Here is a 17,882-nt window from a genome sequence, read left to right as displayed (position 1 = left end):
TAAAAGATTTAAAAAGCAGCTGTTGTCCTCAGTAAGACAGAGGACAATTTTTACAATAAGTGGGTAAAGGTTGTGGAAGTGGGCAAGATAAATGAGGACCAAAAAATGCAAATGTAGGATCAAAATTAAAAATCCTCATTGGAGGAGGAAAGCAAAATGTTTATTGTACAAAACAGACATAGCAATATGTTTATCATTTGAGATGCCTTCCCAGAATGAAGAGGAACAAAATATAAAATAATGAGAAAGAAAAGGCAGTGATAGAGGACAGAGAAAAAGACCTTCCTTACTATTTCAAGAGGGAAAATGAGAAATAAACAAATTTACATCTGAAGAAAATATTCATCCATGACATAAGACCTGGGTCGAAGAATCACAAAGATGCAATGTTTTAGGCAAAATTGCTGAGAAGACATAGAGAAACTATGGGAAACATTTTAAAAATAAAAGAAGAAAGTCTGAGAAAGATCAAGATAGGAAAAGTTACCAAGAAAGAAAATAAACTAAACTGTCACAGGCTTCTTTCTGAACACTAAAAGGCAGAAAGGAACTGTTCTGGCTTGAACGGTGTTCCTTGTGCTCCCACCCCAATCCCCGTCCCCCACCCCAAACACCTTTGCATCCACCTGGAATCTCAGAAAGTGAAAATGAAAGTGAAAGTGAAGTCACTCAGTCGTGTCCGACTCTTTGCGACCCCTTGAACTGTAGCCTACCAGGCTTCTCAGTCCATAGGATTTTCCAGGCAAGAGTACTGGAGTGGGTTGCCATTGCCTTCCCGACCCAGGAATCAAACCTGAGTCTCCCGCATTGTAGGCAGACGCTTTACCCTCTGAATCTCAGAATGTGCCCTTATTTGCAAAGAGGGTCTTTGCAGATGTAATTAGATAAGTTAAGATGAGTTCACTGGATTAGGGTAGGACTTAAGTCCAATGGCTGGTGTCTCTCTCTCTTTTTTAAAATTAATTAATTTGGTTGCTCCAGGTCTTAGCTGTAGCATGTGAGATCTAGTTCCTTGACCAGAGACTGACCCATACCCACTGCATTGGGAGCTCGGAGTCTTAACCACTGGATCACCAGGGAAGTCCCAGCTGGTATCTTTATAAGAGAAAAGAGGGTGATGTAGATACAGAAATGCAGGCTAGGAGGCCATGTGATGCAGAGCAGAAACTAGAGTGATGCAGCTACAAGTTAAGGATGTCAGGGATTACTGGCAACCCCAGAAGCTGGAAGAGGCGAGGGACGATTTTTCCCTCAAACCTTCAGAGGGAGTGCAGCCCTGCCAACATCTTGACTTCAGACTCCTAGCCTCCAGAACTATGAGAGAATAAATTTCCATTGTTTTAAGCCATTTTTGTGTTCATGCTAAGTCGCTTCAGTCGCGTCCGACTAAGGATCTTTGATCTTTGTTGCAGCAAGGAAACTCTTAGTTGAAGCGTGTAGGATCTAGTCCCCTGACCAGGGATCGAACCTGGGTCCCCTGCATTGAGAGTGGGAAGTCTTAACCACTGGACCACCAGGGAAGTCCTTTATTGTTCTTCTTTACTTAAAAACAAAGTAGTCTCTGGACTTCCCCGGATGTCAAATGATAAACTTGTAAGAAGTTCAGTCATTTTCACAATGGAAGATTGTGGGGAAAAAAAAGCACACTATTTGGCTCGTTCCAGATATGCCAAATCAGAGCCGGAATCTTAAATAAATTCCGCAAGTGATTTTTATGCACAGTAAGGGGTACTAGAGGCATCCCAGGTGGTGCAGGGGTAAACAATCTACCTGTCAATGAAGGAGACACAAGAGACAGCGTGGGTTTGAACCCTGGGTCAGAAAAATCCCCTGGGGGAGAAAATGGCAACCCACTCTAGTATTGTCTGGAGTCTTGTCTGGAGAATCCCATGGACAGAGGAGGCTGGTGGGCTACAGCCTATGGGGTCACAAAGAGTTGGATACAACTGAGCATGCGCACATGATGATGACAACAAAGGGGCATTGGAGCACAGCTTGTAACAATGGGGACATCACAGAACTTTTAAATAAGTACAACTTACTGTGCATAAGATGGGAGAGGGGCAGGCTCAACAACTTACAAGTTGTGTGACTTTGGACAAGTTAATTCATCTCTTTGGACTTTGGTAACCTCATCTATAAAATGGGGGTAACAAAAGTATCTATAAAACTATCAGGTAGTTGTGAAATTCATATGAGTACATGTGAAAAGTGAAAGTGTTAGTCGCTCAGTCGTGTCCGACTCTTTGTGACCCTGTGACTGTAGCCTGCCAGGCTCCTCTGTCTGTGGAATTCTCCAGGCAAGAATACTGGAGTGGGTAGCCATTCTTTCTCTAGGGGATCTTCCCGACCCAGGGATCCAACCCAGGTCTCCTGCATTGCAGGCAGATTCTTTACCATCTGAGCCACCAGGGAAGTCCCATGAATACATAATACATATTTCCATTCATATATATATACGAATCTATGTCTATCTCTCTCTTTTCTCAAAAGACTGTTTGGCATTGTACACGCACATCAATGTAAGAGAAACTTAGCCAGGAAATCTATTGAGAATATAAAACCAACAGGATTTGGTAAGAGACTGGATGTGGGCTTTGGGTGATTTCCTGGTTTCTGAAATTAGCAATGGTTAAGAAGGTAAACGGAGAAGGCTATGGCACCCCACTCCAGTACTCTTGCCTGGAAAATCCCATGGATGGAGGAGTCTGGTAGGCTGAGTTCCATGGGTCGCTAAGAGTCGGACATGACTGAGCAACTTCACTTTAAATTTTCACTTTCATGCATTGGAGAAGGAAATGGCAACCCACTCCAGTGTTCTTGCCTGGAGAATCCCAGGGACGGGGGAGCCTGGTGGGCTGCCGTCTATGGGGTCGCACAGAGTCGGACACGACTGAAGCGACTTAGCAGCAGCAGCAGCACCAGCAAGAAGGTAAAGCCATTCCCTAGCGGTGTGGGAGGGTAAAGAGGGATGACTGAGTTCAGTAGTGGGCCTTTTAAGGTTCAGTTGCCCACAGGGATGTCCTGTGGGCATATGAACAGATGGCATTAGATGTTGTTGATAGAGACCTGGAAAGACTATATGGATCTGTGAGTCACCAGCCTGAAGACGGTACCTGAAACCATGAGGGTAGGAAAGATCACGAGGAAGAGCAGATCAGGTGAGAAAGGTGTCTTGAGACAGAGCCCTGAGAAGCATCCAAATGGGAGGACCAGACGGGAAAGAAGGACTCCCTAAAAGAAGCAGAGGAGGTATAGTAGAGATGCAGGAGGAAAAACACGAGAGAGCAGAGGCACAGACACTGGGGGAGGGGAACGTGTTAAGAGGGCGCATGCGCAGAGCGGCCCGTGAGCTAAAGCCTGGATGAGTCACCTAGACTTGGTAGCAGGAAGGTCTTTAGCGACCTTGGCAAGTGCAGGCTTAGTGGGAACAAGAAAGGAGAGCGTTCAAAGGCAAATTAAGAAGAGAATTTGTAGAACTATCGCAGGGATCGAAAAGGGAATTTAGAGTGGCTGAAATGTATTCCTAAAGTAATGGTAAAGTCTTCACATCTATTCAGCAAACACAGCTTGAGATTATATTTTAAAACACTGCAACATAAAGATAACGGCAAAAGACCAATTAAAAGACTGAGGCCAAAAAACATACGATCCTTTTCTTACACATAAAGGAGCCCAAAGTAACGGCTTTAATATGTAAAATACTTCAATATAAAAAAATTAGAATATTAGTTGTGGCATGAAACTGGAGGCCCTTTTTGGTAAGTTGGTCACAGCAGGTGACACTGGGTTTGGGCATGATTTTCCCTAAATTCACCCAGTGGGGGGAATAGGGGAGCAAATTTTAGACCTAACAGATCTTCTCTCTTTCTACCAAGAGAGTGAAGCTGCCACCAGGGGATGGAAGGAAGGAAGGAAGGAAACAGGACTTGCCCTGAGACAGAAGAAAGCTGAAGGCAAGGGTCTCAGCTTGGGGCTGCTGAGACTCAAATGAAGCCTCAGATACTCTGGATCCCGCAGCCCTGGGGAAATCTGTCCCAAGTTGTCTGCGAGGAGGCAGCTAATAAGTTAAAAGTTCTAGACTTAGTTCTGAGGGTCTAACAAAGAGCTATAAATGTTCAGAGACCATATGGTGAAAGGTTGGCAAAAAGGTAAAATTCCTTTTCAAGGTAATACTACAAAAAGAAGTAAAAGGGTGGCTTTCAAATCCTTGGGTGTGTGTTCATGGTTGCCAAGTACTACATCAAGAAAAAGTTATTTGGCTGCACTGGGTCTTAGTTGCAGCATGCAGGATCTAGTTCCTTGACCAGGAATTGAACCCAGGCCCCTGCATTGGAAGCTTGGGGTCTTAACCGCTGGATCACCAGAGGAATCCCAAGTACTACATCTTTGATCATGCATGCAAGCATGCTAAGTCGCTTCAGTTGTGTCTGACTCTTTGTGACCCTATGGACTGTAGCCTGCTAGGCTCCTCTGTCCATGGGACTCTCCAGGAAAGAATACTGGAGTGGGTTGCCATTCCCTTCTTCAGTCTTTGATCACAGACCTGCCTAAATAAATAAGTAAATACTGGTTCTTAAAAATACCTTCCAGAAAAGGAAATACTTTGTATTCATAAAAACAGTATTTGTTGTTCAGTCACTCAGTTGTGTCCGACTCTTTGCGACCCATGGCCGGTAGAACACCAGGCTTCCCTGTCCATCACTATTTTCCAGAGTTTGCTCAAACTCATGTCCATTGAGATGGTGATGTCATATTTTTGCTCAAGCTTAAATTTTATTTTTGCTACAACTGATGATATATACCACCAAGCCTTGTTGTACTAAAAGTTGAGGTGGGCACATGACAGGACCTGGTGTAAGGCAGAGGTCACTTTGGCACAAGTGAGAAGTGAGAGGCAATAGATATTATCAAGCAGGCACCAAGAAAGACTGGGTGTCTGAGACACACGTGAGAGTTTTCCTCCATAGTATACAAGAGATCACAGGTAGAAAACTCAATTTGCTGTGAAGAATTAACCAATAAACAGTATGCCAACAGTTTGTATCTCTGGTTACACAAAATATAAACTGTTGTATTAAACACTGACCAAAATTTGAAAGTATTTATTTGTGTTTAAATATTTAATTATTTGGCTGTTCCCGGTCTTAGTTGTGGCATGTGCGGTCTAGTTCCCTGACCAGGAATCAAACCCAGACCCCCTGCGTTGGGAGCAAAGAGTCTCAGCCCCTGGACCACCAGGGAAGTCCTGAAAGTATTTTTATAGTGCACCAGGGACCTATATCCCACCAGCTGAAGACCACTGGAGTCACAGAACAAAGACCCCAGGGTTCCAGCAGAGGGTGCAGAAGCCAGAGATTATGAGCTGAGCTGACAGTGCAGTGGCAGGAGGGAGGGTCACCCCCAAGGAGGACGTGGGGCACACAGGAATGGGAGACTTGTGTGGCCACCAGCAACGTGGCATGAGCTGCCCAGGCCTGCGGAGGGAGGGAGTGGAGCGTTTGCAGTTCTAGTTTTGAAACTAGAGAGCACACCGGTGCCAAAAATCCCTGGAGTGGCTGTTTCCAGGGTTGATTTTGCTTGGAAAAACTTGGAGGACTTGTCTGATATTCTTATTACGGTATGTGTTTAGCTAGTTGATTTGGAAGACTTTTGGACCCCAATTAACACACGGCTCAGTGCTTAAGGCAGTCACCAAATAGCTGGGCAGGGGATGCTAATTCTCCCCAGGTGTAGTTGATCCTAGGAAAATAGGTCATAGGTCCCTGATCAAAAAGTAGGGGAGGGAGGAGACAAGGGTCAAAACCATTCTGTGAACTAGGTTACCCTCAATGGGGGACAGAGGATGTGCTGTTAAGAGCTAGAAGCTGAACACAGAAAATATTTTTTTATGCTCTACCTTACTTTTTAGAAAAGATTTAAAGCATCTTACTGAGATATCTCACTCAAAGGAGAAAATTAGATACAAAACAAATTTAGAACAAGGGAAAATTAGGTGTGGGTAAATAAACTGAAAACAAGAGAATAAGATTAGGCTGCCTGTTATAGAGTCCTTTAAGGCTGTTCAAGGCAAGCCATAAATAGGGTCCTGAGCATCCCAGAGGCCAGAGCAAAGAGGAAAAAGTCCATTTATTTAGAGGATTTCCATTGCATAAAAGGTTAACAATGAAGCTGCTTTTTGGTCCTGGGAGAACTTTTCTTACAGGCTTTCTTAAAGGAGACACTGTGTGACAGACCGAGAAATCCTCAAGAGCTTCCTTGCAAGCAACACACTCCAGAGTCACATGGCTCTTTTCTGATATGCCCATCAGTGCAAGCTAAAGGCATAACACAAGGGCACAGATCAAGAAAAACTCTTGCTTTTCTAAGAGGGGCCAAGAAAAGTGGTCCCTTTAAAGTGCGGGCCAAGTGTTTGTAGCTACGTTATGGTTGGGCCTAAACCAGGAATTAAATTTAAAACATTTATCGCACAGACATTTCTTAGGTAATTTTTTTTTGAACATTCTTCTTAAAATCAAACATTTGTTAAGATTTGGACCTAAGAGAGTTTGAAATTATATATTTCAGCTAAGACTTAAAGCAGAGCTACTCTATGCTGTTGATTAAGGACAGAGATGGGTTTCCCAGGTGGTGCTAGTGGTAAAGAACCTACCTGCCAATGCAGGAGACGTAAGAGACATGGGTTTGATCCCTGAGGCAGGAAGATCCCCTAGAGGAGGGCATGGCAACCTAATCTGGTATTCTCGACTGGAGAATCCCATTGACAGAGGAGCCCGAGGGGCTGAAGTTCATAGGGTCGTACAGAGTCGGACACGACTGAAGCAACTTAGCACGCACGCATCCAAGGGCAGAGATGTGTGCTCTAACAATCAACCCAATTTCCTTATAAAACAGCCTAGGCTCATAGGCTGAGAGATTAAGTACAGGGGCTCTTAGAGTCAGACAGATCTGGGCTTAAGTGTTACCTCTACTAGCTGTGGGATCTCTCTGAGATCACCTGATAAATGGGAATCCATTCAATGTCCACCAACATTTCCTGAGCAGCCACAGTGTGTGATGAAATAAAAAACTGCCGATGGTCGTTTGGGAGAATAGGTAAATGAATCAAAAGTGTTTAGCTCATTGACTGGCACATAGTAAACATTCAATAAACAGCAAAACTAATAAACATAATAAAAGATTTCCAGTTCCATTCTAACACATAAACATGACTAAGGTCTCAAAGTTCTGCATTACTAAAAATGGTTGCAATAATTTTAGCCTGGAAAATGTTCAATGTAAGCATTACCAATCATCCACAAAGGCATCGAAATATCAAAAAGAGCACCATAGTTTCTAACCATGTTAACTCACTGATGCACGCATATGTGCAAAGTTGCTTCACACTCTTTGCAACCCCATGAACTGCAGCCCACCAGGCTCCTTTGTCCATGGTATTCTTGAGGCAAGAATACTGGAGTGGGTTGCCACATCCTCCTCCAGGGGATCTTCCTGACCAAGGGATTGAACCTGAGTCTCTTCTGTCTCCTACAGTGGCAGGCAGGTTCTTTACACTAGCACCACCTGGGAAGCCCCAGCTCATTGATAATTCCAAGATAAATGTTATGTCTTGCGGTACCTACATGAGTCAACCTGCTATCAAAGCCTTAGATATAAGCCAGTTAAATAGAGAACATCTGCCAAAATTATGATTCTAGTTGTAGAAGACAGAAGTCGTGATGTTTTGATGTTCCTAGGGGAGATATTCTGGAACCTTCACTCATTTCTCAATTTGGTGATACTACATAGAATATAATTCTCCCACAGAATGCCTCTGAAAACAAAAAGCCTACTCAACCCTGAATAGAGAACAAAACTGTGCTGTATTAGGGATGCTGGGCAGGCAGCTAAATCACTCATTAGCCAAGAATCATCTAAAACACAACAGTCCCACAGGCGTAATTCAAGTTCGTGCCTGAGCAAAAATACAAATGACTATATATTAGACTTCAAAAGTTGTCACACAGTCAAAACCTCAGATATTAAAATCTGCAGATGCCAATCAAGTTCATGACAAACCTTTCTTCTGGCTGTACTCAGTATAGCCAGGTATCCTTTGAGGCCACTCTGAGTTCAAAACAACAAAACCATGCTATCCTCACGGAGAGACATTTATACATTTCTTTCTGATATACCAGGGGAGCAGGCAGCTGGTCCAAATGCAGGCTTGACTCATTTGAGTGCAAGTTTAAAAAGGAATGGACAACATGCATGTGTGCTAAGTTGCCTCAGTCATGTCTGACTCTTTGTGACCCCATGGACTGTAACCCACCAGTCTCCTCTGACCATGGGATTCTCCAGGCAAGAATACTGGAGTGGGTTGCCATGCCCTCCTCCAAGGGATCTTCCTGACCCAGGGATCAAACCTGAGTCTCTTACATCTCCTGCACTGGCAGGCTGGTTCTTTACCACTAGTGCCACCTGAGAAGCCCAATGGACAACAAACCCTCCTCTTTTATCCTGGATTTGAAATTACCTGCAGATCGTGGCTTCCCTACAATTACCCAGATGTGGGCTTATGTGAGGATCAGCAGCTGGGCTTGGAAAGGAGAGGCCCATATGGTGCCCATACCATTCATCATTTGTAACACATCAGTTTCTTACCCACTGAGTCAAAGGCCAAGAAAAGATCAATAAAAGCTACAAATAATCTTATGCTTTTCCTGACAGATTTCGATATGAAGTGATGAAGAATGGTCAATGGGGTAATAGCTGTGCCTTGCTTAGAATGCTGCCACGAGAGACCAGACTTTCAATTCATCAAGAAGAAAAACGGCAAACATTTCAGATGGAATGCACTGCAAACTGATGAGTCTAACTATATTGGGGAGGGGGGAAATCATAGAAGCTTGTTTTTCCTTTTCTTTCTTTATTTTTGATGGGTTAGGCTATTCTCTAATTCCAACCAAACTGAACCATTCATTCATTCAATTAATTTTTACTAAGTAACTAAAGCTAAGCACTGTGGTTGGTATGAGGGACACAGTGGTAAATCAAGAGCCTTAATTCCTGTCTTTAGAGGGTTTATAATTCATATCATTGTTTATGGAATTTTAAAAAGTGCCAGGGATAACAGTCCACCTGCAGAAGATGACATTTTAACCAGGTGCTTTTAGATGGAGCTTTTAAATCATCTGCTCTATGAGGAAATATTATAGACATATTGAAGCTCCCTTCTCAGCTCATGCTCTTTGAAACTGACTCTTCCCCATATCCTTTCCAAAGAGAATCTGCCCACAAACTTTGCTGAGGGGGTCTAGGAGGCCACATTTATACCACATGACACCCCCCCAAACCACCACCCTACCTTGAACTCAACTGTTGTTTGAATCAGGGATAGATAACTGGACCTGCGGAACCAATCCATAGCATTCTTTTTGGAATTTGAAATTAGGGTCCAAGAATGAATAGACTACAGTGGACACAGGGACTGCAAGACTAGGGATAGGGTGGGGGACTAGAAATCAATTTAGTAATTAAAAAAAAACTGAATGAGAATTTAGTATATGCCAGGGCCTAGAAATCTCAAGAAAGACACAGTTTCCACCCTCCCCTCTAGTGGATGAGAGGATAGTTAGTAAACAAATATTGATTGTGATAAACACCATTAAGTAAATAAAGAGGATGCTGAGTTAGAGACCTCCATAATGAGGAGGATGACTTCAGCGAGGGTGATCGGGGAGGCCTCCCTGAGAAGATGGCATTTAAGCTGAGATCAGCGGTGAGCAATGCTGGGAAAGCCCATTCCAGGAAGAGGGAAGAGCACATGCAAAGGACAGGTAGGAACTCAAATTGTTCTAGAGAGGAAAATCAGACCACCGAAGCACAGTGAGTGAGCAGCTCGTGGGAAGGTGGGAGAGGAAGGCAGAACAGGGACCATGAAGGATCTCTTTGGGCTTTGTAAAGGGTCTGGGCTTGCACTGCAATGGGCCACAGAAGAGATTTATGAAAGAAAAGATAGTATGTTGTCAACATTTTAAAACATCTCTTGAGCACATACCTGTATACCAATGTTGACAGTAACATTATTCATAAGAGCTAAAAAGTGGAAACAACCCAAGAATTCATCAATAGGGGAACGGAAAAACAAAATGTGGTATATATACACGATGGAATATTATTCAGCCAGAAAAAGGAACGGAATTCTGATATATGTGACAACATGGATAAACCCTGAAAATATTGAAATAAATCAGACAAAAAAGGGCAAAAGGTGTATAATCCCACATAGAATAGGCAAATTCATTGAGACAGAAGATAAAACAGAGGTTGCAAGGGAGCAGGGGGAATGGGAAGTCATTGTTTAATGGATACAGTGTCTATCTGGAATGATGAGAAATGTTCTGAAAGTAGATAGTACTGATGGTTGCATAACCCGGCAAATATACATAATTGGCCTGAATTGTACACTTAAAAATGGTAAATTATATTTTGTGAATATTTCACCATGATAAAAAGAAGTATTAAAAAAAACAAACACTGCTGCTAGGAGAAAATGGACTGGAGAGAGGCAACTGTGCTGTCATGGAAGCTGGCGTGCAGAGAGGAGACTGGTACTGACATGCAGAGCAAAGTGAAGCTGAGAAACCACAGGGGCCAAGAGAAATGAGAAGAGCTGCTTGATGGCTTCCCAGTCACATGCAGCCCAGCTGTGCTTCCTGCAGTGCATTCCGGCGAGATTCTCCCACACCCGTTCTTCGAATTACATTATACTGGATCTGGACTGAGTGGATCTCCATCCCTTGCAAGGAAACCATCCCTGATTCAGGCAGGGAACACAGCTAAGATGCAGCCTGGAGACTCAAAATTTGAGGCCGCTGGATTCTAAAGCCAGACTACCTCCAGCTCCAGGAGAGCAGAGCAGTTGGCTTTTTCCTCCCCGCTCAGTGTCAGGCACCATGCCTGCCCCATGGTGGGAGCCTTCGACCCACAGCTGTTGAATTAGGGCTGAGAAACTCACCTGTGAGTCTGTAGAGTAGGTGTCTGAGCGCCATGGTCTCTCACCAAATGTATACTCAACTGAAACCTAGGGAACCAAGCCCCTGCATCCCCCTCATTGCTGATTTGAATGGTCAATTTCACTCTTCACAAGGACTTCTATCTAATTCACTGAACATGAGAAGAAGTTTATGCTAAAATTTCAATTTTACAGAATCCCAAGGACCCCTCTACAAACACCCAAGATTGACTGGGTTCCCAACAATATTCATCAAATCAAGTGTAAGAAAAATTGAACTGGCTTTCTCACGAACATAGGACACATAATATGGTTTTTAATTTGATAATACTCTGTGTTCATAGATGGGAGAAAACATCTCCTTCCTTAAAACACTGGAGTCAGAATCTCAAGAGACCCTCACACGGCAAAACTGGAACTTGCTCACTGCATCATTCCCAACCCTTGCAACCTCTATTGTTGTTTAGTCACTCAGTCATATCTGACTGTCTGTGACCCCATGGACCGCAGCACACCAGGCCTCCTGCCCCTCAACCATCTCCTGAAGTTTTGCAACCTCTAGTACACGTCATTTCCAACTTGGGAAAACTAGAAATGACCTGATTTTACATAGGGAGGAAAATGGTTCCACAGATCATTGTTGATCACCTTACTGGTCTATCTATCACACATGGATTAAAATGGTAACTATATAACAAGAAGATACTTATAGAACACAGTTAAATGAAAAAGGAGGCATGCAAGAGTAAATATATAATTTGATTACAACCATGTAGAAATAGCACTTATAGCTATACAATTTGGAAGGTATCAAAGGCAGGTGAAAATACTTGCTGCAAGGTGGTGAAATTATACATAGAATTTTAAAATGTATTTAAAATTTACTTTAAAATATTTAAAAAGTCAGTTATAAACACACACACACACACACACAAAAACTGAGCTGGTCAATGAGCTGCCTCATCAAGCTGGGGATAACTGATGACCAGTTGGAGATTCTGTAAAGCAGGGTTTTTCCAAGGGTGGTTCTGGCAACAGTGGCATCAACATTACCTGGGAACTTGAGTTAATCCCAACTCACTGTATTTGAAACTCTGGGGATGGGGTCCAGCAATTTGTTTTAATAAGTTCACCAGGTGATTCTGATGCCTGTTCAAGCTTGAAAGCACTTCTCTCATGTATGTTCCCAGTCTGATATTCTGTGATTTCCACAAGTCTATAAAGGGTCCATCCTACACACCTATGTTGTCTCCCCCAAACACCACTCTCACTATTTATAAGCGCTCCATACTACTTACTAGATCAGGTTCAAAGTCTTCACCTGAGAGTCAACATCCTACTTGTGCTATCAAATTTCATCTTTCCTACTTTGGGTAGTTAACAGGGACTGTGCTTCTGTGCATCACCTCATACAGTCCTCCTGACAATCCTATAAAATAGATAATACTAATAAACCCCATTTCATAGATGAGAAAACTGAGGCCAATCATACAACTAGTAAATGCTGGAACAAGAATGACTTCCAAGCACAAACTCTTAGGCACCACTGAGGTTCAGCGATGTTTACAGAGATAATAAGTAAGGGAACTGGTATATGAAGCCAGGCCTGTCTGATTTCAAAGCCTACCTGCTGTGTAACCACTGAGCTCTTTAGCCCTATACTCTCTGCTGGGCAGGACCATGTGCTCATTGCCCTTCAAATCATCGTTGCCAAGAATCATGCTGTTTGCAAATATCCTCTATCTTCCTTGTCGCCAACTCACATCCCACAGCCTCCAGAAGGCCTTCCAGGCTGCTTCCCCGAGATGCCTAGCCAGAAGGGGTTGCTCCCTCCTTCTCCAACCCCCACCAGGCCCTGTCTGTGCACTTCTCACAATATTTACCAATTCTGAATTAGTTATGCACACGCTTCTTCAGTAGAGGTGGTGTTGGCATGGTATCACCAGTGACTGACATAGAACACACACTAACCAAGTCAACCAGGGTGTCTTTTATGTGACTAAATTCATTCTTTAGATATATTATGTATCTTATCTGCCCAGCAGGAGGACAGTAGGAGCCTTAAAAACAAGGACCTAATCTTTTACTTAATGCATATTTCCAAGAATATACCTGGGCCAGATACACAGTCAAATCTGTAATATATAGTTGAATTCAAGTAGAATGCTACTTGTACATGATTCCGGTACATAAATTTTTCTACTTTTTAAACCTGTAATTAATGTAGCTTATATTAATACTTTACAAATGGATCCCATCAACTCAGTTTTTGTAAATAGACAGAAATAATAAATTTAATGTTTTTAATAGTTAAATATTAACCAAGAGAATTTTATGAGCATATTTTCCTAAAAATTAGTTCAAATTTCCATGTAACTGGGGAAAAAACTCACAATTCTGTCTTTTAAAAAACTGAGGCTATGATAAAAAGAAAATGAGGCTATGATATATCTTCACTATTCCTCTTTTAAAATGAAAGCATACCCTTTTTAAAAAATCATAACACAAACCCCAATCTCTCTCATTAAGAAAAATATGAATATTTTCAATCCAGATATCTATTACCTACACAGACATTTATCTAGTCCAACATATATACTTGTAACAGGGGGGGAAAAAAGAGCTCACAGATATTCTAACTCCTATCACATATCCAGAGATGAAGGGTACAGAAAAATTGGAATATGTATTATAATAATATTTAAACCTCAAAAACTAGATTTAGAAACTTTTAGGAACAAGATAACATAAAAGCTAAATGCTACCTTTCCTAATACATAAATCATTTTATTTAATTACATAACACCATGAACAGGGAAAAATACCAAGCCACAACATATTTTTAACACACTGAAAGGCACAGATTAAAAGTACGTAACAGTAAAAACACAACAGATAAAGATGATCGATATTACAGCCTTTCAATAGTCATTCATTCCCATCCAGCCCTTATACTGTACCCACATGGTCTAACGGTAAATATACAACAAAAGATCTGAAGAGCTTGGCGATCCTCTCTAAATCGAAATCAATGTACTACCACTGAACAGACAGTGTAAACTTACCAGCTCCACAGATCCATAATGTTTCCTACTGAAATCCCCACGTCTACAGCCTAGGTCTTCCGAGACAGAGCTGGAACAAAAATGCTTCATCAGTATTATACATAGCGATCTGGCCACAAACCTTCTGCAAAAATCCACTACCATTTGCAAAAAGGGCTGCTATGGAACAGGCTTGCCCAGCTCCTCACTGCAGGGGAGCCTCCTTGCAACAGACACAGTCCTCAGCAGCCATTGCAGAGCCCGGCTTTCATGGAGCCCTCAGTAAGAAGAAAAACACCCGAGTCATCCTTGGAGGTATAGGCAATGATTGAATTAAATATTTAGTCATTTGGAATCGATTGACATTTCCCAGGCTACTGGTGGTTTATAATTTCATTTCTGTATAACCAGAGGGGAGAGAAATCCTGCAGTAAACTTGAGGCAAGAGACAAAGCTTGCAATTATCTTTCGTTTAGAGAGAGCCTCTTTGTCCCAAATATTCTGCATAAAAATAACCAGCATTATGGGATGCTATCTAGGAGACATAAACTTTAAATAGGAGGAAAAAAAAAACTTCAAAATTCTGGTAGGCCCCACCCCCCTCCCCTTTATGACAACATCACAATATGGAAAAAAGACTAGGACTAACAGAAAAATCTCAAAATCTAACTTCCAATTATATTTAGCTTTTTTGATGTGGCAGTAGCTAATACTTTCCTACCCCCTCCCCTTGAGAAATGCCTAAATCAGATAAGAAAAATCACATGCGTCTTTGAGGAAAAACAATTAAAACCAGGGGCAAAATTGTTACTGCATTTGCATCTTGAATGCACAGTTACACACTCAAAAGACACATATCTTATTGAATAGTTGGTACAGAGAGGGCCCTGAGCAGTACTCATGAAACCACCAGAGATCCACAAATACAAACAGTTTTATAAGTTCTGTTCTAATATGTCATGCAAATAACTCTAATAAAACAGAAAATAAAATTTCCCAGGAATGACACATTTAATATATCCCAAATATTTGGGAGTTAACATGCAAAGAAAGGTGCATTTAGTACCTTTTCATCCTTCCTTAAAAGGTAGGCTACATTTTCTAAATTACAGCCCTTCTGGCACGTTCAGAAAGAGACTGACTCTGATGCTTCACGGCCACAGAACTGACTCTCTGCCAGGACACTGTTTGATAGGCTCCAAGAAGGACAGCATGAGAGAAATGAGATTAGAGAGTCTAATGGTATTCCGCTTCCTCCATTTCACGGGGATGGCTGAGTTCATCGTATAGGAGAGATTTAACCTTTTGTAGTCCTCACTGCCTTAGAAGAAACTGTGCAACAAATTAATGAAGGCAGCTTGGAAGGGTGTCCTAGATACTTACCTAAGCTACCTTCCTGCTGCTAGTGACATGACTTTCTACCGAAAAATCTCTGAAAGAGATGTAAAAGCTTCCCTCCATGGCCAGCTCCAAGGTTAGCTATGTCCTCTACGCCCATTTTCTTGGCCCTTTTTGAAAACCCTCCTGGAGAATATTGCTGTTGCCTTACATAACAGTTTCAAGATCCTTCTCCAGCAGCCCTGAGTTACCAAGAGCAAGTGGGCTCCTGTAAGGGGTGCATCCACGCTCTTGAACAGGGGTTGGGCACAGAGCTGATGCTCAATGGTGGCTGACTGAGAGCTGTCTGCCTGGACCTCAGCCAACACCTTCAGTTAAGTCGGGCCTGTGACTCAGTCATCAACAGAAGCAGTAGCAGCGGTTTCTAACCCAAATGGCCAAAAACATGAACAGAGCAGGGATGTGGGGATCTGGGCCCCTCCCTGTGCCGCCCTCAGAACCACAGAGGGGGTTCCGAGACAGTGCCAGCTTCCTAACTTTGCCAATGCCAACAGCCAGAAACACACAGAAAACAGGGTGATGACCCTACATCTGGAGCAACCGCCTCCTTAGAAGCCTCACTGAGGGCAGATGATGTCCTAGGAAAACAACCGAGAGAGATAAACAGAATATCTGCTGTGGGCTTCCCTTTTCCCCTTCTAATTACATTTCGTCCAGTACACCGCAGAGAGGGTGCTTGCTGATGACAGGGCCACGCACAACTGTAAGGGAAGCATTTCTAGGAGGCACTCAAACCAGCCGTAGTAGAAAACCCACTCTCTTCCCCAACTCCCTGGCCCCTTGGCATCCAGCACAAGGGTTGTGTTTAGGAGGATCACCCAGAGCTCTAAGAGGAGCTTGGTTCTCCTCCAGGTCCCCAGAGTCTGGCCCATTGCTAGGCAAAGAATGGACACGCAGTAAACGTTTGTTGTTTACTCGCACATCTTTCGGATCTCACTAGCTGTTGCCTGATAGGGCCCCTAGTGATCACTGAGGCAGGCCACCTATTGACTTTCTCCCTGATAAGCCCCTGGATGTCACTCCATCAGTCCAGACAGTCCTGACCCAAGAGGCAGATATGGCCACATGTACACCAAAACCTCCTTCCTTTCCTCTGGGACTTGTCACTGGACTTCATCTCCTAGCCCCTCTTTCAGGGAGTGTGACCATGTGACTGATTTCTGGCCAAGAGAATACAGACCCAAGTGATATGCCATGGGCTCCCATGGGAAGCCTGCCTGCCTTCCCCGTGGCCAGCAAGAGAGGACCACAAGGACCCATAGGAAGGCAGAGGTTCGAGATGGAAAAAAGCCAGGTCTCTGAATGACCAAATGGAAGGTCATGCCTCCAAGAACATCTGTATTAGAATGTGATGTGAGCAGGAAATAAACATTTAGTTGTGTTCATCACACACATTTTGGGGTTTACCTGGTGAAGCCTCTGTGCTACCTGGACTAGTACAGAAGTTGGTATCTTGCACTGGGGTGCTACCATGGCAACAACCTAAAATATGTGGTGCAGGCTTCACAGGCAGGCAGCAGCCAGGGAGGAAATGGTCTCAGAGCCTAGAGAAATGGAGATCTCGGTTACACAGTAGCAAACTAGGTGATAAAACTCGCACCTACAATAACTGAGGCGGTGGATCTGTGCCTTCTGAGCCTGCAGCCCTAAGGAATGTGGCTGGACAGGTCAGAGTGAGGCCATGGGCTGGCTCCTACTGACTGACCTTAGCAAGGCTTTTTACAAGGAAGAGATGAGCCCAGGTTAGAAGTGGATGGATTTCAAGCAAAGATAGAAGGGACTAGAGAAAGTCTTGAGACCAAGGGCCTCACAGCCTTGAGAAATTGCTATTTCAGGACCCCACGCAATGAGAATTCTGGCCAGTAAAGTATGGGTAGAAATGCGGGGCACCTCTTCCAGACCAGGCCCATACAGGTTTCCCATGAATAATCCTGGCTCTTTCCTCGTCCACTGGCTCTGAGGATGGCTGTGAGAACCAAGAAGGATGAAGCTACACTATGAAGGAGCCCAGGTCCCTAAATGAAGAACACAGAAGAACCCAAGTAGGCAGACTCTCACTGGGCTGTGAGATGAGAGGACAGAACTTGTACTGCTTTAAGTCACAAAGATTCAAGGTTTATCTGTTACAACAGGTGATTTTATCTTCATAGATATAGCTCTCCACAGGCAACAGAAAGTACTGTAAGAATAAGCCCCACAGAATGTAAACTGATAGAGCCATTATGGAGAACAGCAGGGAGATTCCTTAAAAAACTAGGAATAAATCTACCATATGACCCAGAAATCCCTCTAATGGACATATATCCTGAGAAAGCTACAATACTACAAGACACATTTACCCCAGTGTTCACTGTAGCACTATTTACAATAGCCAGGACATGGAAGCAACCTAGATGTCCATCTACAAATGAATGGATAAAGAAGGTATGGTACATATATACAAT

At 43.1% G+C, this 17,882-nt stretch overlaps 1 protein-coding gene across 3 annotated transcripts in view; it reads right to left on the bottom strand.

Annotated features, from left to right (window-relative positions):
- The window catches only part of GARNL3 (GTPase activating Rap/RanGAP domain like 3), a 166,656-nt gene that overhangs the window by 105,647 nt on the left and 43,127 nt on the right, over positions 1-17,882 (bottom strand). The window contains exons 1-2 of one of the 3 annotated variants that reach the window (XM_059891125.1): positions 15,107-15,202; positions 14,062-14,131 (exon numbers count right to left, since the gene is read on the bottom strand). In XM_059891125.1, coding sequence (XP_059747108.1) covers positions 14,062-14,131; positions 15,107-15,114 — 78 coding nt within the window. In that variant the 5' untranslated portion in view covers positions 15,115-15,202. 3 annotated transcript variants of the gene reach the window in all.

The sequence above is a fragment of the Bos taurus genome, chromosome 11 (genome assembly GCF_002263795.3).
Source record: "Bos taurus isolate L1 Dominette 01449 registration number 42190680 breed Hereford chromosome 11, ARS-UCD2.0, whole genome shotgun sequence".
Taxonomy (NCBI): Eukaryota; Metazoa; Chordata; class Mammalia; order Artiodactyla; family Bovidae; genus Bos; species Bos taurus.
Note: the sequence above shows the minus strand (reverse complement) of the source record. Positions and strands in the feature narration are given on the sequence as shown.